Source organism: Phyllostomus hastatus, unplaced genomic scaffold, assembly GCF_019186645.2.
Source record: "Phyllostomus hastatus isolate PE091 unplaced genomic scaffold, TTU_PhHast_1.1 phas_contig_34, whole genome shotgun sequence".
Classification (NCBI taxonomy): Eukaryota; Metazoa; Chordata; class Mammalia; order Chiroptera; family Phyllostomidae; genus Phyllostomus; species Phyllostomus hastatus.
Window position 1 is genome coordinate 51,892,661 of NW_025333857.1, and position 27,552 is coordinate 51,920,212.

General features: G+C 44.6%; 1 protein-coding gene and 1 long non-coding RNA gene across 4 annotated transcripts in view; one reads left to right on the forward strand and one right to left on the reverse strand.

Moving 5' to 3' along the window:
* LOC123819708 overlaps window positions 1-20,168 on the forward strand; it is a 40,239-nt gene extending 20,071 nt beyond the window's left edge. The window contains exons 2-3 of the long non-coding RNA XR_006785849.1: window positions 1,656-1,775; window positions 20,006-20,168. This is a non-coding gene — a long non-coding RNA (uncharacterized LOC123819708). The remainder of the gene's footprint in view (window positions 1-1,655; window positions 1,776-20,005) is intronic.
* On the reverse strand, window positions 5,758-26,041 carry PGAP4 (post-GPI attachment to proteins GalNAc transferase 4). 3 transcript variants are annotated; one of them, XM_045840174.1, is made up of 2 exons: window positions 25,810-26,041; window positions 5,758-9,892 (listed from the first exon to the last, which is right to left on the reverse strand). In XM_045840174.1, exon 2 carries the CDS (start codon window positions 9,813-9,815, stop codon window positions 8,604-8,606), a length of 1,212 nt encoding a protein of 403 aa, XP_045696130.1. In that variant the 5' UTR covers window positions 9,816-9,892; window positions 25,810-26,041; the 3' UTR covers window positions 5,758-8,603. The 3 variants fall into 3 exon arrangements, with proteins under 3 accessions (XP_045696130.1, XP_045696129.1, XP_045696131.1); XM_045840173.1 differs by having other exon boundaries at window positions 25,458-26,041; XM_045840175.1 differs by lacking the exon at window positions 25,810-26,041 and adding an exon at window positions 25,168-25,370.
* Between the last annotated feature and the right edge of the window lie 1,511 nt (window positions 26,042-27,552).

Here is a 27,552-nt window from a genome sequence, read left to right on the forward strand (position 1 = left end):
CCCACTTGCCTTCGAGCCAGACTGAGGGCTTTGGCCAACACTGTTTCACTATGGATTGGTTAAAAACAACTAATTTTAAAACATAAGGACAAGTCTCTTCTGGCTTGAGAGTCCATGTGGAAACACTGCTGAGACTCGGCAGAAGAAATACTGTGGCCCTCAGTTAAGGATTTTTCAGAGTTCAAAGGAGGGTGCTCCTTCTCAAGCCATGATGGGTGAGCTACAGGCACCCTGTGAGAAGGACAGGAGCTCCCTGACTCTGGTCTGACTAGCAGTCGGTCATAAAGCCCATGAGCCTGAGCCGTGGTAAGAGCCAGACTTGCCACAAGAAACCCAAAGGCTGCAGGACTCTGAAAGGACAATGCACCAGCAGGAAAGCCTTAGGAATGAGACTCGCCATGCAGGAGTGAGGACAAGTGTGAGCCTCACGGTCTCTGCATTTGAGGACCACAGGCTTGTCAGCAGATGGGATGGATGGACAAAAAGCACTTTGGGTTTGGCCTTTCTTGATTCTTTACTGAGAACCATATGGCAAAGTGGCTGTCAACAAGCTGTGTCACCCTTGGGTAAGCAAAGTTCTCTGGAGGTCATTTTTTCCCCCAAATAAATGTTTTAAATTCAGTTTCAGAAAAAATGTCACATCTTTTTTTCCTAATTTAGATTAGAAAACATGACATTAAGAGGCTTGCTTTCCTGGAAATGCAATAAGGAGAAATCACCTTTAATAAGTGCAAAGATAACATTCTGGACCTTCCTCTTGCATCAAAAGCTATCCCTTCTTCCCAGAGCACCTGCTCCAAGAGCCAACGTACCCTCCTTATCTACCTTCAGCTGGGACAGGCTAATTCCCCATCCACCCCCACCTATTTCTCTAAGTAAATGTGTCAATCATTCCCTTTGTTAGTTGGAGGCTTCTTTCTTTGGGGAGCCATGTTGTCCTCTGCAAGAAGTTGCAGAGGAGTTGAGAAAGTTGGGGCAACTTAGAGTTCTGGTTCTTTGGGGCAAATTATATATGACACCCTGTGACCCTGCTACCCCAAGACTTACCTTACTGTACTAACTCCTCCCCTAGACACCAAGGTCCTAGAAGGAAGTGCTGAGGAAATAAATTGCAAGCCTAAAGAATGGTTTAAAGAGTTTATTCTGAGCCAAGGGTTTGGGGACCAGTCCCAGAAGCGAAATCTGAAATGGTTGAGTTAATGATCCAGAGCAGTTTTACCATTAAACCAAATTGCCATTTGGTGTTATACATTAGAATCAGAGGAGAAGACAAGAAAGGTTACACTAAATCCATTGGTGGCAGATTCAGAAGGGAGGAAATCTTTAGGATTGGGTAAAAAGTAAAATAGAGATACATACTTTTACATTGGTGGGTGCAGGACAGTTAGTATTTCACATACAGAGTTTACATCGGTATGTGGGTAAAAGATAATAATGAGGAATGTTGGAGTAGTCTCACCCTGTTCCAGGGGCCGGAGAAGAGATCACTGTGACATTTTAAGTATGTCATTCTGGATACACAAAAGCAATGGGCAGAGCTTGTCACAGTAGAGATTCATCTATCTCATAGGCCTTAGGATGTGACTTCCTGCCATAACTTTCCTACTTGGAATTTTTTTTTTTTGACATCAAAATATCCATGTGGTTACTTTTAGTTATTGAAGGCTGTCAGGCTTGCCAAGACAGCCCTTTCGTTTATAGAAGAAAGCACGTCTGTTCGCTCACCTTGGCGTCGCCAGCTCTCAGCACAGCACCAGTCACGCGGCAGGCACTCGGTAAGTGTAAATTGATACGTGGGATGTGATGCCTGGTGCCTTCTGTAGATCGAAATGTTTGTTTAGAGGATTCCTGACATGCAATTGTGAATTTCAATGTCTTCCTTAGGGAGAGAATTAATGTTTAAGTGTGACAGTAAGGGGTTAATTCGGCTGAGTTTTCTTTCTCTGCTGTTAACTGGTAAAGTGGCAGATAATATGATTCTAATCTTTTCAAAGAATTTTGTTCAAATATGGAAGTGTGTTTCTGCCTATTATGGCATTTTAGGTAATAGCTCAGCTAGATTTTTTTAAAAAAAGCTTGAATCCCCTGAATATTGCTAGTATGATTTAGGCATTTATTAAGATAGGGATAAACCACTAAATTTAGATTTATGTATGATGTGTTTGATGTAGTTCCTTGCAAAAAAACACACAAATTATGATTTTCAATATGATAGACACACTATTTTTTTAAATAACTTTTATATTTTATTTTTTTTTCTAAAGATTTTATGTATTTATTTTTAGAGAGAGGGGAAGGGAGGGAAAATGAGAGGGAGAGAAACATCAGTGTGTGGTTGCTTTTCACCGCCTCCTACTGGGAACCTGGACTGCAACCCAAGTGTATGCCCTGACTGGGAATCACACTGGCGAACCTTGGTTTCCGTCTGGTGCTCAATCCACTGAGCCACACCAGCCAGGCCTTTTTAAATTTAGATGCTTGTTTTATTTTGTACTTGTACAAACGAGAAAGACTACTCCATGTGTAGATTCCAAGGTGAAACCCTGCCTTCTTTATCATAAACCTCATTGGAGGGGGAGCTAGACAAAAGCCAAGCTTCTTTTGCCCAACCCCTGCTGACTATGGATTCAGCTGACTATGGATTCTGGATGTGTCAGAGCTGAAAAGGGTTGAGAGGGTCAAGAGGAACTGTCCAAACACACTGCAAGAAGGAAATCTACACAGACTTGTTGACTTGTGTTTTAAAAGTATGGGCTGCTGAATACAAGTAACAGGTCCCAGGTCCCAGAAATGCCAAGACTTACATTGTTTTCCAGATTAAAACAAACTGGGGTGGGGCATGTTCTTTGTCTAAGGTGTTGCCAGCACATGCGTTTTGCAGAAGACTCAACGTGTTCACAGTTAAACAAAGCAACACTAATAAAAAATCAGGCACCAAACGTCATATAACAAAAAATGATCCTTAAAACAGGTCCCTACTCTGCCCAGCCAGTTTCTGTGAATGTTTACCTCTTATTATTTTTTTAAAAAGATTTATTTTTATAGGGAAAGGGAGAAAGAGAGGAAGAAAAAAATCGATGTGAGAAACATCTATCAGTTGCCTCTCACATGTCCCCTGCCTGGGGGACCTGGCCCGCAACCCAGGCACGTGCCCTGACAGGGAATCTAGCCGGCCACCTGTTGCTTTGGGGGCTGATGCTCCACTGGGCCATAGCGGTAGTCAGGGCACCTCTTTGATTTGTTAAATCATATGTTTTGCCAAAGGTCACCCCTAGCACTCAGAACTACATGGTCAGGTTTAAACTGTAACACCCACGTAACTTGAGAGGAGTTCACGGGTACAATGTGGTGATCATTCCTTCACTCTCCAGCCCCTCGACCCAGAAGTGCTAGAATAGGCTGTGGTGCCAACCGTAGGTGGTGGTCACGTCCAGATCATTCCCAGGAAGATGCAGCTGCTGCAGCTGAAGGAGAAAACCCAGCCTTCCTCTGAGAGTAACACACAGGGCCCACCCCGACCCCCACCCCCTGAGCACAAAACTACAATAACAACAAAGGGAAAAGGAGCCACGTGGGGATGTAGGAAGTTCCCTTTCGCACTTGCCATTCAATGTGGAATGCATGAAGAAAACTTCTTTTACAGGGTCAAATTGAAAATTGGAACCAACCTGTTCCTCACCTTTTTTCTTCCCTCGTCCCGTTTCTTTCTCCAGTACTCCTTTTGGTGGGCGGTTCTGTTAGATAGGATAAGGGTCTCAATGGCTTGCAGTTCTAAACGTTATTTCTTGCAAAATGTTAAAACACAGCACAGTAGTTCCCAGATGCAGCAGTGAACAGGATGAGCTCGTAGGAATTCAACAAATAAAAGTACCCAACTGCAGAAGAAATCAACATGTAATTGTAGTAAACACTGGCTAAGGCTCCCTTGGGGAAGGCTGCTCTCGGGGTTATGAATCTCATCTCCTTTACTTGCTGCAGTAAAGCCACTTTGCCACAGTGAAGTCTTATTCTTTTGTAAAAAAATCACTTTATTGTCATTCAATTACAGCTGTCTGCATTTTCCCCACCCCAGCCAACCCCCCTGAAATCTTATTCTTGAATAGAGCACCCCAAGTGGTGAACCACTTAAGCTTGGTAACAGTTCCACTGTACCTCTCTTTCCTGTCTTATCATTTCCTACTGTGTGTCAGGTATCGCTCTAGGATCTGACATAAAACACAGAAGACAGCCCTGATATTGTGGACCTTATGTTCTGTGGTAGGAGATGGAGGTGAAAAAACCCAAAATAATAAATAAGGGACTTCCAGGTAATGACAAGAGCTGTGAAGGGACTCAAACTGGGTAATCTGATAAATGGGCCTGGGAATAGGAAAGGGGGAAGACTGCTTCAGATAAATGGAAAGTCTTTGGGGCGGGGGTGTTTTAAAACTGAGTTCAGGGAAAGGCCTTGCAGTAAGAACCGATGAAGCAAGTACAAGGACTGAAAGAAAGCAGGTGTGTTTGGAGCCTGGGGAGTGATGATGAGAGTGATGACATGGAGTCCAAGAGTTTGCAGGGGCAGATCACAACTGGCCTGGGCACTAATGTAGGGGTTTGAGTTTTCTTCTATGTGCAGTACGAAACCAGGTCCTAGCAAGGTAATGAATTATTTAACCAGAACACTGACTATCCATTGTTTAGTTCCTCTGCATTCTCCACAAACTGGTCCTATAAGGATTTCATGACGGCCGAACACACACACACAAGATTTATTATACAAGGGAGTTTGGGACAGACAAGAACAGGTGTCGGATGTGAGACCTTCTGCTTCTCTCTCTGATCATTGTCCTCTTCACCCATCTCTCTGACATAGCAACGCTACCTCATTCCCACATTCTTATGCCTCCTGTCCCTTGTTTATTTTTGATACAGTCATCATTTGCCTTTGGATTTTCATCTTGTTCTAACCTCCAAATGGTGAACATAGGTGCTTTTTAAAAAAAATCAGTTCATTTATCCATATTTCTGTGTAGGTCACAAGGGAAAGGTCAAGATAACGTGTCCCATTGTGAACCAAAAGTTCCCATTCAGCACAGAGGATGATTCACGTGGTTGTGAACCATCCAATATTGGGATGACCCACCAGCCACCACTCTAATATAATGTAAAGTACCTTTTCTGGCCATTAGCACTATTCAATTTCCAACTGTCTTCAACACAACCCCAAGGGTTTTCCAAAAATCCAACCTGAAGAAACAGTGCCAGTTAATGAGCTTTTCTCAGCAAATTCACTGTAGTAGGGACCAAAATATCCAAATTGTTCATGTAACTTAAAATTACCCAATTTTATAGCATGTGTTACTGCAACTCACAATGAATCTTAGTGTATCTAAAAATCCCACAGTGATCAACTTCAATTAGAATGCCTCTCCACCCAAATTGTTACCAATCAAATAAGTTCTCCCCAATGAGAAGTGTATCCAAGGGAAATAAGATTAATCCTGCCATTTTATAAATCCTGCTTGTATTCTCCAGTTACATGGTAGTATTCTCACCATTTTTTCTTTAAACAGGCACAATAATAAAAAAAGGATGCACAATTCAAATGCTTCCATTTAAGAAACTCAGTTGTCAATTTTTAAGTGAACAACCCACACTTTTGAATAGTACTTTGGGACTCCACAATGGTGGGGGGTATGTGTGTATGTGTGTGCTTGATACTATTTGCCATATCCAAAAATCCGCCCCACAGAAATGAATAAAAGAGAATAACAAAAGTCTTCTCAGGATACCTTAGTGGAATGGGTGCTTTTATTTTAAGTGATATGTCTACGCAAATACAATCAGTCACAAATGAGACCTTCTTAGGCCTGACAATAATTTAAACTTTGAAAGATGAGCAGGACTGTTAGAAACCTTCACCCACCTGGCAACCTGTGTGTCCCTTGATATGGGAAGGGGACTCGAGGTCTCCTCAAGTCCCCTTGCTTAGGATTAAACAAGGGACTTCAGCTTTGGCGTGAAGCTGTCGGCTGTCCTAATCAAGGACAAAATATGAAAATTGGACTCTAGGTGTGAGGGAAAAAAGGGGGGGAAATCTAGAAGTGGGTAGAGATAAAAGGGCAGCACTCAGCTGCAGGAAATGTCCAAGGATGGAAGACACTAGTTAGGATCAACGGGAGAAGAGGTCTTGGTACGCAGGTAGAAAAATCAGACAAGGCCAAGATGGCCTTGGCTGTCCAGAACGGAGGAGTCAGGAGGGGATGTCCGCATGCAGTGGACAACTGAATCAGAAAGAGCAGAGATGGAAACCAGCAGTGACTCCCTAGCTTGAGGCTGACTAGCTTAAACGTGGCCCCCCTCTCACGGGACCATAAAAAAATTCATAAGATCCAATGATTAATGCAACAAATTCTAATAAGGTCTAGGTTGAGGGTGGTCCTTTTCTAAAACATGGGAGTGGACCAGTTGCTGGGTGAGGAGGAGGGAAGGTGTGGAATATGAACATCTTAGTAAGTCATCTACTAGCTCCGATCGCTTTGGGCATTGCCGGGAGACACCTAACAGGTCACTACAACAACACAACACACACTGCGACCTGCTCGTTCCCCAAGACCCACACGACAAAGAATTTCTCACACCTCAGTCTACAGAAACATTATTCAGTCCAGGTTACAATCGGATTTTACAGGAGAGAATTTGACTACACAGATATTTATAAAATGAATGCGGTTAAGAAAAAAGCTGAAAGTCAGAAGAGCTGTTTCAGTCCTGCTCAGCTGTGTGAAATTGGAGAAGTTGTCTGATACCTCTGGGTCTCGGTTTGTTCATCTGTGAAGTGGGGTGCTAAAGCCTCCCTCCTCCCCCCAACTCCTCTCTCTGTGTTGAGTGGATCTCCAAATGGAAGCTCACTGTGGAAATGTAAAAGCAAAGGGAAGATGTGGCTCTGAAACAAAACAGACAAATGCTTGAACTCTTATTCAGTCATGTGTCCTCATGAAGGGATTTGCCCACTGGTTTGGTAAGTGTCATCAAAGGCCAGTTATTTGTAGCACTCAAGAGAAGTAATTTTTAGATGATAGTCTTGGAAGAAGCTCAAAAGGAGCCTCAGATCACTTCCAGTTTGAATGGGAAGTCGTTTTGGCTTGACTGGAGCTGTATACCCCGCAGACATCACAATGACAAGTCAGTGTTCATTGTAGTGGTTGGTCTGGAGCGGCTGCTTCATGGGTGTCAGCTGTGTTCTGTCTCACACTCAGCCAGCAGTCGCCAACCTTTTTGGCACCAGGGACCAGTTGGAAGACAGTTTTTCCATGGACCAGGAGAGGGGTGGGGACCACAGGAGGCGGACCTCTGGCCGTAATGTGAGTAAAGCTTCCAGTTGCTCACTGGCGCTCACCTCCTGTTATGTGGCCCGGGTCCTAACGACCCGTGGACCAGTACTGGTCCATGGCCCAGGGTTGGGGAGGGGCTGGGGACCCCCACTCTAAACAATATCATTAATATCTTTATCCAAAATACACTTGAGCTTTATATACTTATTACAGGAGAGAAAAGAACCAAAATTTGCCAAGTGCCCTCTCTGGGCTGAGCACTTATTAGGTGTTTTGCATACATTCTTCATTTAAACCACAAGTCAACTACGAAGGGTAGGTCCCACTGCCCCCATTTTACAGGTGAAGAAACTGAGACTCAGAGTGGTTATGACTTGCCCAAGGTCACACCACTGGGACATGAGAGATCTGAAATAAAAGCTCAGGTCTTCTGACTTCACAGCCCATGTTTTTTCCTTCTATAACACCATGCTACCTAGGAGAAAAAAATGAGGATGAATGGTTAGCCAGCCAGTTAGGAAAAGGGATATAGAGTGAGTAAGAAACTCACCCATTCTACATCATTCTGCAATGTCCACTTTTCAAATAATCAGAATATGACCAAAATCTTCGATACTAAATCACTAATAAACATAAGCAATCTGATTTTGATGATCCATAAGGTGCTTTCAAATTTTGCTGTGCCTTAAAGATCTCACGAACAATAGTGATCATCAGTGCACCACAACGCAGAAGAGAGAAAGGCAGGCCACCCGCCTCCAAGCTGCCAGGCGCTGTGTGGCTTTTATTGGCCTTCATTCTACCAGCTCAAGGGAACAGGTGGAAATGATCGACACGGTCCTGCCCGTTTAGACATATATTCGAAACACAGCCATTCTCATGCCCCATGAAAAGAAATCCATTCAAAAGGATCTAACCTTTCACCAATTCTGCCCTTAAAATCCTGAAACAGTCGAATCACTGTGCACAATATTTTTGGCAGTCACAATCTCTGTCACGAAGCAGAGCTGAACACAACTGGAGAATACAACTGGTATTTAAATGCCCCCTTGTTGGGCGGATCAGACTGCCCGAGGCAGCGTGGCTGGGTGGGGGGACAGGGGTCCGGATCTGTGGCCAACTGCCGTTCGCGCCAAGGTTCTTGACTGGTCTGTTCCTCTGCAGTGTTAGTGCTTATATCCCTGGCAACGTTAAACAACGAATTACCTGCAACCAACCACATCGGAATACAGAGCTCAGTGTTTGAATCTCTAAAAAGCCGCCGATTTCAGAGAGGCAGCTCATGGCCCGCTAGAGCAGACTGGGGTGAAAGTTGTACCGCAGGCTGGAGAAGAGCCCGATGTGTTTCACAAGGTTGGGTTCCACCACATAGGCCCGCTCCCCCTTGGCCCTCAGCAGTGAGTACAGTGCCATGTCCTTGCCAAAGCCCTGGTGGCAGTACACCTGGGACAGGTAGGTGAGGGTCCGGCGGGCCGCTGGGGCAGGAAAGAGCATGGCCGGGGTGCAACATTGCGAAGCCGGGACCACGCTGTACAGGGAAGGGCTGAGCCGCCGCAGTTCCAGGAAATAGTGGCGGCCCACCAGCTCCACCAGGCCCATGCTATACAGAGAGAAGAACAGCATGACGGGCCAGCTGAACCCTGGACGGCTGGCGAACCGCATGTATATCCAGGTTAGTAAGGGGCCCAGCAACATGCCCACACCAACCCACTCCAGGATCCGCATGGGCTCCGGGTTGATGTAGTGCTGGAGCCTCTCGGGATGGTAGAGCTTTAGATAAAGGGCATCTCTGAGGTGCGGCTCAGAGAGGCGAGCCCGCAGAAGGTGCTCCAAGACTGGGAAGATCTGCTCTTCTGGAATGGCATCGTCTTCCACCATAAGGACATAATCTGGGTTGTAGGTCTGCAGGGACGACTCCAGGCAATAGACATAGTCCTGCTTCTCTTTCTCAAACGAGTTGGTGGAAGGGTCGTCGCCATAATCGTCCTCAGTGCCCTCGTAGCGGTTGGCCACGGGGACATACTTGGACAACAGCTTGGCATCGAGATGGCTCACACTGCGCTCCACGTTGCACAGGAAGAGCTGGTGCCCCTCGCACTGGGGGCCGCACTGTTGGAGAAGTCGGTGGAACTGGGACACCACCTGCAAGACGTAGTGGAAGCCAGGCTGCCTGTCCACTGTGACAATGGTGATGACCAGCCAGGGCCGTGGGGTGGCCTGCCAGACGATGGGCACTGAGCCGTTGGCGGAGGGCAGCTCCTCGAAGTAGTGTAGGGCAGCTTCCCCCTCCTTCAAGCTTTGTTGCAGGAACTCCTGGCTCATTTGGTTCAGATGCCAATGGCGAAGGTAGAAGTAAGAGTGTAGAAGCCGGTGACAGGCCAGGGGGGCCAGCAGGCCAAATGTCACCACCGTGAGGATGAAGAGCTGGACGGCCGTGCTGCTCCAGGAGAGCCGCCGGAGCCTCCGGAGCAGCATGGCAGCTGGGGAGCCTGACGTGCTCATGAGGCCAACTTCCGGTCAGGTCTGGTCCCAGGAACAAACCATCCTGGACCTTAGGCCCAGATCAGTGCAAGTCAAACCTAGAGAAAGAGAAGGCAGAGAATGGGAAAGGGCTTTTCAAAATCCAGGGATAGAACTCAGCACATCGCAAACCAGAAATTCCAGTTCTAGGCTGGGTAGCTCCTAGAGACTTAAGTATTTTCTCCAGTACACCACTCTTGGGTTGTATCTGTTAATGACCTCTTGGATTCTTTTCTCCTTTCTGTGAGTGATGAAACCTTGGTATACCCAACCAAGTCTCCACATCTACAGGTGCTTAGTTATTAGACTTACAAGGTGCCAGTAAATCACCAGGCATGCAAGCTCATTAAGTCAATTCAGCAGCTACAGGCACGAGTTGCTAAAACAGGTGCAAAAAAGCAAGACTTGACACACAAAAAATAAGTTCCAGCGTAAATACATCGTAAATACTTGATGTAACTTCTGAAAACTCTCTTTTCTGCACATCCCCAACCCTCCAAAAAGGACTCTTTACAGTTCCCTGAAATGTCTTTGACAAGATCTTCCATTCTTATTTCTCTAATCTCATGCCACTGTACCTAAAATTGCGTATTAATTTAATCCTGATTATTCTCCCATTTTATTTTTCACTGCCCTGGAAACCAACGAGAGGAAGGATCCCCCCTGGGCACGAGGACTCTAGAGCCTCAGACTTCTGGAGAGAAAGAAATGTCGGGGGTGGACGGAGACAGAGATGGAGGAGACAGTTGCCCCTGGCCAGTTCCAGAAAGAAATGCCGAGTGACACAATGACTCAGAATGCAGGCCTGAGGTCAGGCATGTGGTCTGGATCCTAGCTCAGTCACTCACTTGGTGGGAAGCCACTCCATTCCCCACATCTTGGATTCCTAACCTTGGAAATGCGATCCATAATACTGATCGCATAGGGTTACTGTGAAGATTAAATGTGTTCCAGAACAAAATAATGAATAGTAAAAATTCCCTTAAAATACACTAGGAGTACAAACTCAAGTAATATCTTAAGAGTAAGCAGGCCTAATGATCTGAGGGAAAACAGATTTACACCAAAATAATAATAATAATCATCCTAGAATTAAAAGGATAAAACCAGGAGGACACCAGTAAGGTCAATGCAAAACTAAAAGGTTGTGTAGAATACAGAACAGAAGGAAAACCTCTTACTTCAGAAGCATACAGTCTGCTCAGATTTAGAGGAAAACAGCCTAGCTTGTGAATTCTCTTGATGGAAGGACCACCCCGGTGCCATATGAGGTTGCTGTGGTGCAGTCTCTAGTGGTCTTGTATCTATATTCTCTCCTTCTTGGGCACATAGAAAGACCCTATTTCCTAGCCCATCTTCCAGGTGAGGTCATGTGACTGGGGCTAGCTGGTAAAATGTGAGCAAAATGATTGGTGTCACTTCTGAGCCAAGGTGATTGAGAGCAGATAGGCCTCTCAACGTTCTCTTTCCACATCTACTAGCTGAACCAACAGCCTTGGTGGATCTAGAGGAGGGTGGAGCCACCAGACGGCTGCAGCTGGAGTCCTTGAACAACTGCAAGGAAGAGTGGCCCCTCCCACTGCTCACCTGCAGCGCCCTCCCAACCCAGAATGGACTGTGTTGTGAGTTATACATAAACCTCTGTGTCTGGCAACTGATTTTTGGACTTGTTTATTACAGCAGTTAGCCTCCCCTGCCCACTAGAGTTGTGTAGAATACCAGACCTCTCTACAGCACAGCAGGTCCCCAGATGACGCTGTTTAATTCTAACATTGATGAGATGCTATAGGAACCTAACTTTTGTTTATATCACTCTATGGTAAAGCTGGTTTCATTATACGTTGTTTCTGTTAAAAAAAATGTTGAAAAACCTATTAACGATGTTAAGTGGGGACTTACTGTATGATGACATAGTAAATGAAGGCAGCAGAGAGACAAGTCTCATTTCAACAGCAGGGGCAGGCCATACAGTGCGGCCCCAGATATGAGACAGACTAGCCCGGCAGTAGTAAGAGCTCTGAATAAACTGGAGAGAGAGCTAAGCAGGGAGAGGCTACAGTAGCCCACAACGCCAGCTTGCTGGTTTGTGACTTCTGGAATACTGCAGACTGGTGGCTTCTCTCTGGCATCTGCTCAGGGCAGTGGAGTTAATAAACCACACGGTAGTGAGGCAGGATAGTAAGAAGCTAAGCAAATTTCTGGGCAAGTGGAATGGTGAAATTGAGACAAGATCATTAAACACGGCCAAAAAACAATGAACAAAAAACAATTTTGAACAGTTATTCAAAAACAATTTGAATAACTTACGGCCAGCCAGATGGTGAAATTGCAACACCTTATCTTCCCTTACACTCATTATAATGCACCAGCATATTAAAATAAACACCTGGAAAGCTACTAAATATTCTACTGAAACTCTACTCAAAGATTCTTGCCTGCAGAAAATAAAAACCTTCAAGTCAAAGACCGGCAGGCTCACTCTAGAACGTGCCCATGTCCCTTCTCGGGCATGCACCTTTTAGCTCCTCCTAGAGTCTAAGGGTCCCCACAAGACTTGTGACCAGGGGGCAGTGGGCAGAGGCAGCTCTTCCCAGGCTTACAACCTGATCCTGTAAGGCTCCCTCTTTCCCTGATTTCCCTGGCTAGGCTCGCTTCTGTCACTGTGACCTTCACTTCCACTGAGCTGACAGCTGCCCCGCCTTGGCTCACTTCCTTTGTTTCCAGGGAGGCAAAGCAAAGCACCGCCTAGACTCTTTCCTGTTGCTGCTTTTACAGTTAAGTCCTACCTTTGTTTCAGTGTCCCAGCCTTAATAAACATACTCTCAAAATCACCTGTGTTGTGAAATCTTTCCCACACAAAGTCAAGAGCCCACACAGTGCCTGTCCCTGCCCAGGAACAGCTGCACATCCCCAGGGACCTGCCAGTTCCACATCATTACTAGTGGAAACCAAGAACTGAAACTGGGTTGGGCTCACACTCCTGTCACGTTGGCCTTGGGAACAGAGTCATTCAGGAGGCTTCCGGGTCCCTTGTTCTCTCTGCCCACAACAGAATACAGTCGACAAGATAAGGCCTGCAGCTTGGAAAATGCAAGGCACATAGTAAGTGCTCAGATGCCAAAATCCCTTATATAAAATGGTGCAGTATTTGCATGTAACCTACCCATATGTTCCCATATACTTTAAGTATCTCTAGATTACTTATAATACCTAATACAATGCAAATGATATGTAAATAACTGTTACACTGTAATGTTTAGGGATCAACTTCCTGGAATTTTTAAAAAATATATTTGACCTGTGATTGGTTGAAACCACATGCAAAACCCATAGATACAGAGGGGTGACTACTACAAAGCCACGGTAATCAAAACAGTATGGTAACAGCATAAAAACGTACACATAGCCCTGGCTGAGTGGCTCAGTTGGTTGGAGCATCGTCCTGTATACCAAAAGGTTGTGGGTTTGATCCCCAGTGAGGGCACATGCCTAGGCTATGGGTTTGATTCTCAGTTGGGGTGCATTCAGGAGGCAACTGATAGATGCTTCTCTCTCACATCAATGTTGTTTTCTCTCTCTCCCTTCCTCGCTCTCTAAAATCAATAAATATATCCTCGGGTGAGGATTAAAAATAATAATAAAAAATAAAAACATATAAACCAATGGAACAAAATAGACATCCCAGCAATAAACCCTTGCATACATGGTCAATTAATTTAAGATAAAGGAGTCAAAAATATACAATGGAAAGAACAGGTTCTTCAAAAATGGTATTGGGAAAACTGGATAGCTATATGCAAAAGAATGAAACTATCTCTGACTTACACCACCCACGAAAATCAATTCAAAATGGATTAAAGACTTGAATGTAAGACCTGAAACCACCAAACTCCTAGAAAAAAACATAGGGGGTAAGCTTCTTGGTAGGAATTTTTGGGGGGCTTGACTCCAAAAACACTGGCAACAAAAGCAAAAATAAACAAGTGGAACTACATCAAACTAAAAAGATCCTGCACAGCAAAGGAAACCATCAACGGAATGAAAAGACAACCTATGGAATGGACAAAATATTTGTAAACTACATATTAGACAAGCAGTTACTATCCAAATTATACAAGGAACTCATACCACTCAATAGCCAAGACAAAACAACCCAATTGTGTAAAAATAATGAAAGGACCTGAATAGATTTTGTTTTAAAAGATAGTATGAACATGGCCGACATGTCCCTGAAAAAGAGCTCAACATCACTAATCACCAGGAACATGCCAATCAAAACCACCATGAAATATCACTTCACACCTGTTGAGATGTCTATTACCAAAGAGATCAGCTATAACACATGCGAGCAAGGATGTGGGGAAAAGGAACTCTTGTACACTATTTGTTGGAATGTAAACTGGTACAGCCACTATGGAAAACAATATGGAGGCTCCTCAGGACATTAAAAATAGAACTGCTATGCAATCCCACTTCTGGGTATATAGCCAAAGGAAACAAAACCACTGTCTGGAAGAATTATCTGTATTCCCATGATCACTGCGGCATTATTCACAATAGTCAAGACATGGAAACAAGCTAAGTGTCCACTGGTGGGTGAATGGACAAAGAATATATGGTATACACTACATGCAATGAAATATCACTCAGCTTTTAAAAAGAAGAAAATCCTGCCATTCATGACAACATGAATGAAACTAGAGGGTATTATGCTAAATGAAATAAGGCAGACAAAGAAAGACAAATATTGCATGATATCACTTATATGGGCAATCTTACAAAAAAAGTCAAACTCATAGAAACAGAGGGGGGAGTGGTAGTTGCCAGGGACTGGGGGCGAAGAAATAGGGAGAAGTTGGCCAAAAGCCAGCAGCTTTCAGTCATAAGTGAACTCTGAGGACCCAATGCATAACACGGTGGCTACAGTTGATAATACTGTACTCTATAACTAAAATTTGCTAAGAGGGTAGAATTTAAGAGTTCTCACCAAAAGAAAAAAAATATGTTAAACTCTATAGACAGATATGGAAAAGCTTTAGGATATACCTTCAGTTAAAGAAGACAGAAGAAGTATGTATAGCATGTTACCATTTGTGTAAAAAAAAGGGGGGAATATACATAAAAGTACTTGTAGATACATAAGCTACTTTTGGAAGGATATACAAGAGACTGGCAACTTTGCCTCCAAAGAGGGGAACTAGGTGGCTGAAGGACTGGGCCAGATAAAAACATTTCATTAGATACCTATTTGCACTTTTTTTTAAAGATTTTATTTATTTATTTTTAGAGAGGGAAGGGAGGGAGATAGAGAGAGAGAGAGAGAGAAACATCAATGTGCGGTTGCTGGGGGTTGTAGCCTGCAACCCAGGCATGTACCCTGGCTGGGAATCGAACCTGCGACACTTTGGTTCGCAGCCCGTGCTCAATCCACTGAGCTACGCCAGCCAGGGCCTATTTGCACTTTTTGACTTAAAGGTACTGACTTACAGGAAATACATTTTTAATTTTAACATATTTAACATAAATATCATCACCCTCCCAGCAATTTTATCTATAACAGTAGCTTGTTAGATTCCTTGCTAGCTATGGTTTGCCCAGCCTCCCCCATCAGAACACGAGCTTATCAGTCTTATCACCATGGATACCCAGCACTACTTGTCACGTGAGCACAAAGTCCCCAGTATTTATTGAATGAACAAACTGACCGAGGGCACACCCTTACACCCACATATGACTGGAAAGGCCCTGCAAGCACCAGGCCTTTGGCTTCCTGCTTTAATTTTCCAGGATCTTGCTAAGGAGCCTGGTGTGCTTGCAGGGCTGGCTCCAGCATTTCTGTACAAAAGAGGCTTGTGTGTCCCAGGTAATAGAGGGGAGGGAGAGGACTTTCTTAAAGCTATGTTTATAAAGCAAGCACGGTGATTTTCCTTAGATTTCATTATTTATTGGGATAGAAACTAAAGAACCTAGTGCTGATATAAAGAGTGCCTTTAATCCCAGGCAACTTCCCTACTGGGAACAATAAAATCATTAAGAACACAGAAGTACTCTGTTTTAATAAGATAATGTGAGAATGCTATTCTATGGACAATGAACAAAGGAGAGGGAGTTAGTTCAGAGGACACAGGGTCCCTGCCTACACCAATCAAGTTCTTGCTGGGGTGGTAATAGCCATAGATCTTCATTGCTTACGTGCATTTCTTGCTCACTGGTCTGTGAATAGCTATGGCGTGGCTGCATTCAGCTCCAGAATGCAGGTCACAATCAGGACATCATGCATACCTTTCATTCCCAGTCAAGTGGCAGAATGGCCACCTGGGCATGCTCTTAGTGGATGACAGCTACACAAGGATCAAAATATGCAGACATAGATCAAGTCCACTCGCCATATACTGGCCAAAGCCACGAGGCAGAGAAATCTACTCCTCCAAAGATTAGAGGAAGGGGAAGGCGAAGATTCAATAGAAAGGGAAAGCAGGAGGCAGATTTCTAAGCCCTCAGGAAAAACGAAAGGATCTAGCAATTTGCTCAGAGTCTGGGAAATTTCTCAAATGCTTAAGGCATCTGGTTCCCTATCATTATATACTGTATGGGTCAGGACAGGCCACAGCAATGACCCCAAAATCCCAGGGGGTTATCAAAACTGAGGTTTAATTCTTGCTCATATTACTTGTCCATTATGGGTCCATTGTCTCTGCTCCATGTCATCTACACTTTAGGACCCAGGTGGGTGGAACTGCCTCTTCCCTGAACATGGCAGGTTTTGTGGCAGAGGGGAAAGAGACAAACAGTGAAGCACAAGCTGGCTCTTAAAGCAACAGCTCAAAAACCACACACACCATGTCCACCAGCATTTCACTGACCAGGGCAAGTCACATAATAACTCTTAAGTGCAACAAGGGAGAGTTATGTAATTTTCCACAAGAAAGGGGGTACCAAAAGACATATGGTCAACCCTGAAGTCAATGATTAGGGGAATAAAGGTCTCTTCAGGGAGGGGCAGAAAGTATCTTGAACAATAATAAAGTCCAGCACTCCCACCGTGGGCCATGGGAGCTGGGACCAGATCCTTCACTCAGTGATCAGATGACTAGGTTGCCTAAAATCCAGGTTCATGAAGTTGTGTAGCTATTCAGGATCATGTTCTTTGTAGCTTTTTAAAAGCTCTTCCTAAAGGATTTAATCAATTGCTGCACAGTGGCATGTGATGTTCAATACCACCTAAAATTTAGTTCATTTTTTAAATCTGGTTTAAGATAACCAGTATTAGGAAAACAGACCTAAAACATAAAATTTTCTTTTATTTTTAATCCTCACCCGAGGCTATGTTTATTGATTGGAGAGAGAGAGAGAAACATCAGTGGGTTGCCTCCTGCATGTGCCCAGACCAGGGCTCAAACCCACAACCTAGCCATGTGCCCTGACTGGGAACCAAATCAGCAACTTTTGGTGTATGGGACCAAGCTCCAATCAACTGAGCCACCCAGTTAGGGCATAGAATTTTCAACTGATAAGTTTGAAAGAAGGAGTTCTCCACACTCAGCCATCCTGGGGATGGGATAAGCAGAGAGCTACATCTACCTTATAACTCTGATGGCCTTTTCCCAGAATCCCACAGTAACCATGATGTTGCCGGCTCAGACCCACACTCCAATGATGCTGTTTACTGCTTGGCATTGGTGAGGCGGCCTGGAAACAACTCTGCCTTCACAGCCCCTATTCTAAGGCCCAGTGATTACTCAAATTCTTTTCTATCCCTTGCAAACGCACTTCGAAATACAAGCAGTGCCTAAACGATTGGGTTGGCCAAAAAGGCCATTTGTTTTTTGCTGTAAGATGGCTCTAGTAGCATATAGTTGTCTTTAATTTCATTTAAAACAATTTTCTTACATTGTATTATGACAGCTGTCATATTAGCATGCATTTAAAAAAAAAACACAACTGCCCTGACTGGTATGGCTCAGTGGATTGGGTGCTGGCCTGGGAACCAACAGGTTGCCAGTTTGATTCCCAGTCTGGCACATGCCTGGGTTGCAGGCCTGGTCCCCAGCTGGAGACATGCCGGAGACAACTGATTGATGTATCTCTTGCACATCGATATTTCTCTTCCTTTCTTTCTCCCTCCCCCCGCAAAGTAATTAAATGGAATCTTTAAAAAAATAAAATAAAAATAACAATCAAAATGGGTGAGTTTTTTTTTTTAAATATTTTATTTATTTATTTTTAGAGAGGGAAGGGAGGGCGATAGAGAGAGAGAGAAAGAGAGAGAAACATCAATGTGCGGTTGCTGGGGTTTATGGCCTGCAACCCAGGAATGTACTCTGGCTGGGAATCGAACCTGGGACACTTTGGTTCGCAGCCCGTGCTCAATCCACTGAGCTACGCCAGCCAGGGCTTAAAATGGGTGAGTTTTTGTGCAGCCATCTTAATATTGAAGATGGAAGAAAATTAGCAACATTTTTGGCATATTATGCTTTATTATGTCAAGGAAGATAGAAATTCAACAAACACAAAAAAGATTTGTGCAGTGTGTGGAAAAGGTGCTGTGACAGATCAAATGTGTTAAAAGTGGTTTGTGAAATTTCAGGCTAGAGAGTGCTGGCTGGATGATGATGCTACGGTAGGGTAGACCAGCTGAAGTTGATAGCAATCGAATCAAGACATTGAGAACAATCAGTGTCATATACCACATGGGAGACAGCCAACACACTCAAAGTATCCAAATCAATAAAGTTATTGGTGAAAATGAAAAATCTGTCTTATTTTACAGAAAGAAAAAACGGAACAGATTTTTTTGGCCAACCCAATCGATTGTGCATGTTACCATGTCTAGGATGGAGCTGTCAGAGAAGGCAATAAAGGACAAAGACACCAAGAAATGAACATGAAACAGGGCTAGGATGAATAAATGGAGGGGCAAGGACAACCACATTTTAGTGCAGCTTCTGAAAATGAAGCTGAGGGGTCACAGGAGTGCGGGAGGCAGAGGGAAGCAGAACGCCAGGCTGAGCATCAGGAGATGAGCACTGCAGAATGCCCCCCCCCCATTTCCCAAGTCAGCCCTCCTCTGGGAATGGCACCATTCTCCGGGCACCTGGGTCCCAAAGACTAGGAAGTTCTGACTTCTCACCCCTATCAGTCACTTCCCAAGTCCCAGCCATTCCCCCTCCACGGTCTCTCTTCTCTCCTCCCCTTCCCGTTGCCATGCCCTTCTTCGCGGCCAATCCCAGGCTATCCCTCATCACCTCCATCCAGGCCAGCTGATTGCAACAGGCTCCCAACAGGCTTCTGACTTTCGAATGAGCTGTTTTGGTCCCAGTGAGATAGGACAGAAAGAAGTTAGGGGGAAATGCCGACAAATGGAGGGAGGAATTGGGATCCTCACATCCTCACACCATAGCCCCCACCCCCACATACGGGCACAGGGCAAAGGGAAATAGTTTATCTTCGCAGAAACCCTGCCTGTGGTAGAAGTCGAGAAAAACAAGGCCCCCTCCCAGCCAGAAGCAGAGTCAGAACCTGGCGCCACAAAGCTTAGAAACAGCCCCCAGACTTGGAAACACATAAAGTCCCACCTTGTGTGCAACTCACTCTGCAGCGGGCCCCTGTTCGTTTGGGCTGGTACGTTCACTTCTTTCAGAGCAGTGGTCCAGTCCTCCTGGCCTCTTCCCTTTTCTCCACCTGAACAGAACCGGCTCTGTACTCACTCTAACTCACTCTTTAAGTTTTTCCTGGGTGAGCCAAGAACCTGGAGGTTGGGAGACAGGTCCCAGAGAAGCAGGCGCAGGGCCAGTCCCTGGCACTGAAACGATTGGTAACACCAGCACACTCACTAATTGGGCACATTTGTGTGAAGAAATCCTTCGATCTCTCTGAGCCCACTTGGCCTCTCCGCAGAGTAGAAAACTACAAAATATCTCAGTTACAGAGAGGTGTAGTGAACATGGAATGAGACAACAGCTAGAGAGCCCTCTGTCAGGCACAGGACACTGGCAAATGATGGCAATGTTGGGGTGTCCAACCTGCGGCCTGCAGGCCGCATGAAGCCCGGGATGGCTGTGCATGCAGCCCAACACAAAATCGTAAATTTACTTAAAATATTATGAGTTTTTTTGTGATTACATGTTGCAATGTATTTAATGTGTGGCCCAAGGCAACTCTTCTTCTTCCAGGGTGACCCAGAGACGCCAAAAGGCTGGACACCCCCGTACCGTCAGCGTCCATCCCGTGCTCGGCAGCGCGTGTCTGAACACAGCACTCTAACTCTGCAGAACTGTTCAATGGTTCCCCAGCGACTGCTGAGTGAAGTCCAAATTCTTTGCCAAGATTCTTCACAATGCAGTTCCAACTATCTCTCCAGACCCATTTCTTCTCACACAACCATCAAAGGTCAGCTCAAAAGGGACCTCTTCCAAAAGCCATCCTCGATCTCCTCCAACCACAAATATGAATCCCTTTTTCTTAAGTGCTGAAGCCCTTTACATGAACTTCAAATGAATGAGGACATTCATTTGTCACCTTTCTTTCTTTCCTTCCCTCCCTCCCTCCTTTTCTTTATAGCTGTAGCTGGGAGTGTTTAATGCTTTGTGCATACAGGAATACCAAGTTCATATAGGTATCCTGCCAGGAGAGTAGTAGGAGATTCGATAATATTCCCAGTAGAAAGATCAATATCTTTATCATGTTTTCTTTCTGTTCTGTGATGAACGTAAAGGATTCTATAGAACCATCAGGAAACATCACACAGGGGGCTGGCAAAAGTAGGTTTACACTCTAGCCCAAAGCATGCTTGAGTATAGCAAGTAGTCTACAAGTATGTGTAAATAAGGAAGGCCCGCAAAGAACAACTGTAAACCTATTTTTGTGCACCCCTGTGTTTGGTCTCAGCTGGAGGAAGTGGTACCCTGGCTTTAGTTTTTTTTTTCTCTCTGCAAAGGCAGAAAGCTGCAGGAGGGCAGGGCTGGGCTAGGGAGAGGTGGATGGGCAGGAGGGGACATTTTATCCTTGCTAGACTTTAATTGTCCATCATCTTGCAGGGTGCTGCACCCACTCTTCTGTGGCTGCTCCTCCCACTGATGCCTTTTGGTTTAGCTCTCAAACTGAGGCTTGAACAGTGAAGGAAGCTTTCACTTTATACTTTAGACTGTACCTATTTATAGCTACCACTTATTAAGCTCCAAATACATATCCAAGTTCTGTTAGATTCACATCTATTTCTTCTGACCAAAATAGCAACTCTCAAATAGCAATGGAACTAATCACATTTAGATGGAAAAAAAAAGACGAAGAAGCTACCAACTTGCAAGAAGGAAGTTTAAACACAGGACAAATGTCAAAGCCCATGTTTTTCTCCTGATGCCTCCCTTGGCTTTATTCATGGCCCTTGACTTATGCCCCAAGGAACTCAGAAATCCCTTCTTAGTGGGTGTAGTCTGATTTATCTTTGTTATCCTCACAGACCACAGCCAAGTTGTTTGACCTCTATGGGCCTCAATTCCTCAGCTATGAAATTGGGAGTATCAAAACGCCTGGTCACCTAATGCAGAGATCAACTCATTTGTAAATGTTTGCTAAGCACTTTTTATGTGCCAGGCAGTTTTAAGCATCTTACTGACCCACATAAAAAGCCTATGAGAAGTATTATTATTAAGTCCCTTTTACCTGAAAAACTAAGGTAAAACTAACTTGTACTAAGGTTAACAAAGCTTTTAATTGGGTGGCAAAACTTGAACCTAGGCAGACAGGTTCCAGAACCCGTGTTCTCAACCAAAATGCAATAATACCTCTGCACAGATTGGGAGTGCAAGAAAATTAACTGAAGAAACATTAGAAATGATAAGACTTTCAGAATGTGGGCACTTACAGAATTCATATGTAAAAATAACATATATAATATACACTAATTGGTTTCTACTCATCAATCACCAAATTAATTAATGGGATAGAAGATACCAGACAAAATGGGGGGGGACAACTAAAACACAAAGAAATAAATCTAAGAAATATGCAGAAAATGCACATATGCTATAAGAAGGACGTTTAAAAAGTCTTCAATAAATAGAGAAAAACAACACTTTCCCAGCAGGAGAGACTCGATAATGAAATAGGAAAGAGAGGTCTTTTTCTCCAGAACATCTCCGTATTTAACACAAGGTCAATTCAATTTCCTGCCTGGTTCAACATAATGGGCACTTCACATAAATTGGTGTGACCTTTGAAGTACCTATAAATATGTTGCATGTAGCTCTGGCTGGTGTGGCTCAGTGGACTGAGTGCCGGCCTGCAAACCAAAGATCACTGGTTCGGTTCCCAGTCTGGGCGCATGCCTGGGTTGCAGGCCGGTTCCTAGCTGGGGACATGCAAGAGGCAACCGATAGATGAATCTCTTGCACACAGACATTTCTCTCCCTTTCTTTCTCCCTCCCTTCCCCTCTCTCTGGAAATATGTAAATAAAATCTTTTAAAAATAATAGTAACAATAAAAATGTTGTATGTACATCTCCTTTGAAATAGAAATTCTACTTGTAGGAATCTACCCTGCAGAAATGCAAGCACATGATACCAAAGATGGACAAGGAATGTTCAGGGCAGTTTTGTCTGCAATAATGAGAGAGAGAGAGAGAGGGAGAGAAAGAGAGAGAGAGAGGGAGAGAGAGAGAGAGAATATGAGCACAGGAGGGGTAGGAAGGAAAGAAGGGGAAGAAAGAAAAACCAACTGCAGGGCAAGAGAATGCCTGGCAACAGGAAACAAGTATTTAGGATAATTACACAAGGGGATGATATGGGGACATTAAAAAGAAAAAAGTTTAAATATACTGACCAGAGTCTTATCGAGGTCTCCCTTATTAATTGGATGTTTGTGTTCCTCAAAATTTGTCTGTTAAAACCCTGATCCCCCGGTGTGATGGTATTTGGAAATCTGGTCACTGGGAGGTAACTAGGGCCTGTCCCTGCAGCTCTCCAGCTGAGATCTGTGCTCTTGAAAGAGAGACAGGAGAGAGCTTGCTTCCGCTCTCTGTGGAGCCAGAGAGGACACAGCAGGAAAGGGGCCATCTGTGAACCAGAAAGGAGGCCTTCACCAGAACCTAACTAACTCTCACCCTGATCCCCTGATCTCAGGCTTCCAGCCTTCAGGACCATGAGAAATGTTTCTGCTGTTTGAGCTACCCAGTCTATAGTAATTTCTTATAGCAACTGAGCAGATGTAAAAAGTCTCTACAGGGAAAATACAAACTATGTCAATGCAAATGGTAGAGAAATATTCATGGTATGGTCATTGTACTTTTAATGAGGAGTACAGTTTGGTGAAAGAGAGATGAAGGTATGGGGGAAGGAGGTTTCCTGTTTTGCTTTCTATACATAGGCAAAAAGCATGCATTACTTTTACAGTCATTAAACGTTCAATTTAACTCAGAATACTGAGTCCTGTGTCAGGCACTGGAAGGGTGGACATGACATTCAGGGCCCCTCTGCCTAGGACGCTTGTGATCAAAAACCCAGCAGAAATCCAAACATGGTTTTATTTTGGTGGAGCAGAGAGAGGTTCGTTCCCTCAACCAAAGTATTTTAATCATCTGAAGTTAGCACTAATAAAAACTTCCAGGAAACACTCACTTTGGTGGCACGCATACCGATTGGAAGGATATAAGGATATATGGAACAGTAAGGTCGTGCTGTGCAATGATGCCATTTAAGTTATGTAGTACTCCATAATTTTATTATTGAGAGGGTGGTTATGTCTGACAAAAATTCATCAAAGTAATACATTTAAATTGTGCATTTTATTGCATGTAAGCTATACCTTAATACTAAACTATACCTTATTTTTTTTTAACCAAGGAAAATGATGGTACAGGGTAATAAGAAAGAATCTGCCAAATCAGACATCATACCTATTATAAACCTTCAGTAATTAAAATATGGTGCCCTGGCACCAACGTGTACTGAAATAGATGCAAAAATCCAGATAAAAATATGTAAAATTTAATCTATCATAATTGTAACAAGTTAAGTCAGGGGTAAACAGAAATAGGCTTAATAGCCAGGCCGCAACTGGTTAACCATTCAGGAAAAGTAAATTAGCTCTCCATTCTACAATTCAACCTAGAATAAATTCCCTATTAAAATTTTTAAATGAAAGCTTTAAAGTACATGAAAAAATGACAGGACAATATTTATGTAGACTTGAGTTAGGAAAGGCCCTCTTCAAGCAAGGCCCTCAAGCATAAACCATAAAGAAAAAGAAGAAGAGAGATTTTAGTAATTAAAAAAGGTAAACTTGTATGTGGCCAAAGATGAAAAACTAACAAAAACATTAGGAAACTGAGAAAGACTGTATAACATGAACAACAGATCACTACTTTAATATGTAATATATAAAGAATGCTTAAAAGTCACAAACAGAAAGTCAACTGAAAAGGGGGGAAATACAGAATAGCTATGGGGATGTAAAGTACAGTATAGGAAGTGGAGTAGCCAAAGAACTTATATAGGACCCATGGACATGAACAATGCTTGAGGGAGTTGGGGGTGCTTGTTGGAGGGAGGCAGAGGGAGAAAAATCAGAACTGTGATAGCATAGTCAATAAAATATAACTAAATAAAAGAAAAAAAAGAAAAGGGGGCAAAAGAATTAAGTCAATTCACCCACACAAATGCAAAAGGCCAAACCACATTAGTAAAGGTGTTGACTTCCCCTGGGTAATCAATCAGACATGCAAAGTAAAAGAAGATACTATTTTTGTCCATGTTATTAGTTTAACTGTGTATACGTAGAGAAAATATTAAGATATCCAGAAAAAATCTCAGCAATCTAGAAGATGAAGTTTTAGGTTATCTTTATTTCCTCCTTTACATTTTTGTTGCCTGAATATTTTGTAATAAACTTTTCCTTTAAAAAATTCTAATTGTAATAATATTAGGTGTTAGATACACATAGGTGTCTCTCTTTTCACCTTTCAAAGTACCCGGGTGCAGTGCACTCTAGAAATGCACCCCCTAAAAGAATCTATCTCTCCTTACAAGGTTTGGTTCTCTTGGGGCAAATGTGTGCACGGGTTTTGTTAATGGTATGCATAGTGAGTTAACTGGAGCCGCCCTGCGGACCCCGGCAGGGAACAAGGGACCAGCAAGGGATGCCCAGGTCACACTCACCCTGCAGGAGCTCTCGGCCCCGGAACACTGCGGGCGCAGTGCGGCACCGGCGACGCCCGCGCCCAGGCCAGGAACAGGGCTAGACTAGCTGGGGTGGTCCTACTTACTCCTCGTGGAAAGAAAATGGGAAAGGAAGCCCAGAGTCCGGGATCTAGCGTCTGCCGCAGACCTTGGGCAGTACCTGCTGAGCTTGGGCCTCAGTTTCCCCAAGGCCAAGGCTAACGGTCTTCATCACCACGCTAGCTCCCTTTGGCTGGTGTTTCCAAGGGACGCCTTTCCTTGCCTGGTCGCCCTTTCTCGACACCGCGCCGAGAGGTCACCCGCAGACACCCGTCAACGAAGCAGCGCATTAGGCGGGTGCCCGGAAGGCCACAGGGGTGGACGTGCGGCAGACCCTCGCCGCTTTCAGGCAGCCATTAGACAGCCCGGCCAGGCTGGGCAGGAGCCGGGCGGGAATACGGGGCATCTTACCTGGACTCCGGCACGCCCGGCTGGCGCCTTCCTGTTGGCCTTGCGGCGCAGCCGAAGAGGTTGAAGGGTGGGGAAGCGGCCTCCCCGCTACGCTCATTCATCCCCGCGCTTAAGCCGGCCTGTGCCGCGCAGAAGGACGCCCTTCCGAGGTCCCTGAGATCTTGCGGAAAGAAGCGGCAGGAGCCCGGGGCTGGCCACAGTGAAGCCCGCCTACCCAGGGCGCAGGATCCCGGGCTCAGGCCCTTCCTGGCTGCGCCAGCCCCAACAGCTGCTCACTGTGCCAGCTGCGGCCACCCCTAATCCTGTTGCGATGCCAAAGGGACTGGGAAAAGCGTGCGCAGTGGAATCCTACCGGGTGGGGGCGGTCAGCTGCATCCCCCTGCGCACGCGGAGGCCGTCGCCTCTGGTGTCTCTCGGTCTGGCCGAATCACTCCCCTGAAGGAGCCATTGCGGGACCCTAAAGTCCCGGAGGAGCCGGCACAGCGCGGTTTGGCGACTCGCCGAACGAAACCTCACCTCCTCCCGCGCAGCGCAGTTCCATGTGACCTGTAAGCTGCGAGAGGACCGCAACCCCCAAAGCCAGCCTGGAGAAACAGGGACGGCAAAAGGCGCCAACTGATGGGCAGAGAGGGAAAAGCAGGCTCAGGGAAAAGGAAGTTGAAATGAGGGGAAGGATTTAGTCTTTGCGCGGTGCACAGCCCCCAGCTTGCTGTCAACGCCGTTCTCTGCTGGAGGAATTTGTTTATGCCAGTAATAAGAATAATAGCGGACATCACTTCCACCACCAATTCCAACCGTGCCCAGCTTTACCCCAGGCACCTTATGAACATACCTCTAGCTTTCACTTCACTCCTGTACATTAGAGATTACTAACCTCAATTTGCAAATAACGAATGATTTGAGAAGATAATTAGCCAAGTGCAACCCTTACTCCAAAAGCCAAAAATGTAAATATTTATTAAAAAGCAAAAAAGCTTGGTCTAACCAGATCACCTAGCAAAGCATAGGATTTAGGTGTGTAGCTCTTTCCAGTTAGCTCTCAGCCTCTCCCAGGAGTGTCTTGGGTGGTTCATTTGAGTCCGAAGCAGTACCCATCCCCCACCCTCAATTTTGACAGGTAGGTAATAACATATCCATCTTACAGATGGAAAAATTGAGGTTTGACCAAAGGAATGATCTTGTTCAAGTGAAAGAGCTTGTCAATCTAGGCTACTAGTTAATAGCGGAGTGGTTATTTACTTGGCACTGTGTAAAACACAGAAGTCATATGATTTTAGTACTCACACAACCTTACAAGGAAACTGCTGTTACTATTCTAAGTTAAGGAAATGGGCTCAGAGTGGTTATGAATTTGCATAAGGTTACACAGCTATTTAGTGGCAGAGTTCAGATTCAAATTTACATCTTTTTTTGTCTACAGAGCCTTCACCTGTCTCCAAAGCCATTGCTTTTTGCTTGTTTGTTTGTTTGTTTCCCCCTACCTTGTGCCACTTCTTGCTGCTTCTATTGCTTCTGTATTTTTGCCAAAGATGAATAATATATCTAACCCATATGCAGAGGTACAGGGCATTGTAACAGCATCAAGCCCAGTGTTGAGCTCATTCCCAGACATCTTTTTGGATGATGTAAATGGCATCTAACAACTGAGGTCTGTATCAGTCAGTAGCTGGCTTTTTGAATACAGGGCCCATACCATACCATTTATGGATCCAGATGCTTCTCCCAAACAGCACCAGACATAAGTACTAGGGGCAAGCCAGAGCTGCGTGTGTATTTCACTCTGGCCACACTGGCCCTCTGGCCTTTCTCAAATACACCAAGTTCATTCCCACTTTGTGGCCTTTGCACCTGCCGTCCCTTTGTTTGGCATACTCTTCCTCTACATTTCCACGTTGCTTGCTCCTTTGTGTCCCTGATCATTTTGCATTCCTATCTTCCGTACTTTTCCCTTTTCTCCTCAAGAAAAGGCAAATGAATGATTACGAACTTCTGGTTCTTTGCACATGGTGACCTAAAATTAAAAATCCAAAATGAAAGGCAACTAGTGTTTATTTGGGATCAAAGAATTGCAATTCTGGAGCACAGCTTCAGGCAA

Bases quoted from the DNA above. Each gene is read 5' to 3' on its own strand.
- PGAP4 (XM_045840174.1), bottom strand. From the start codon at position 9,815: ATGAGCACGTCAGGCTCCCCAGCTGCCATGCTGCTCCGGAGGCTCCGG.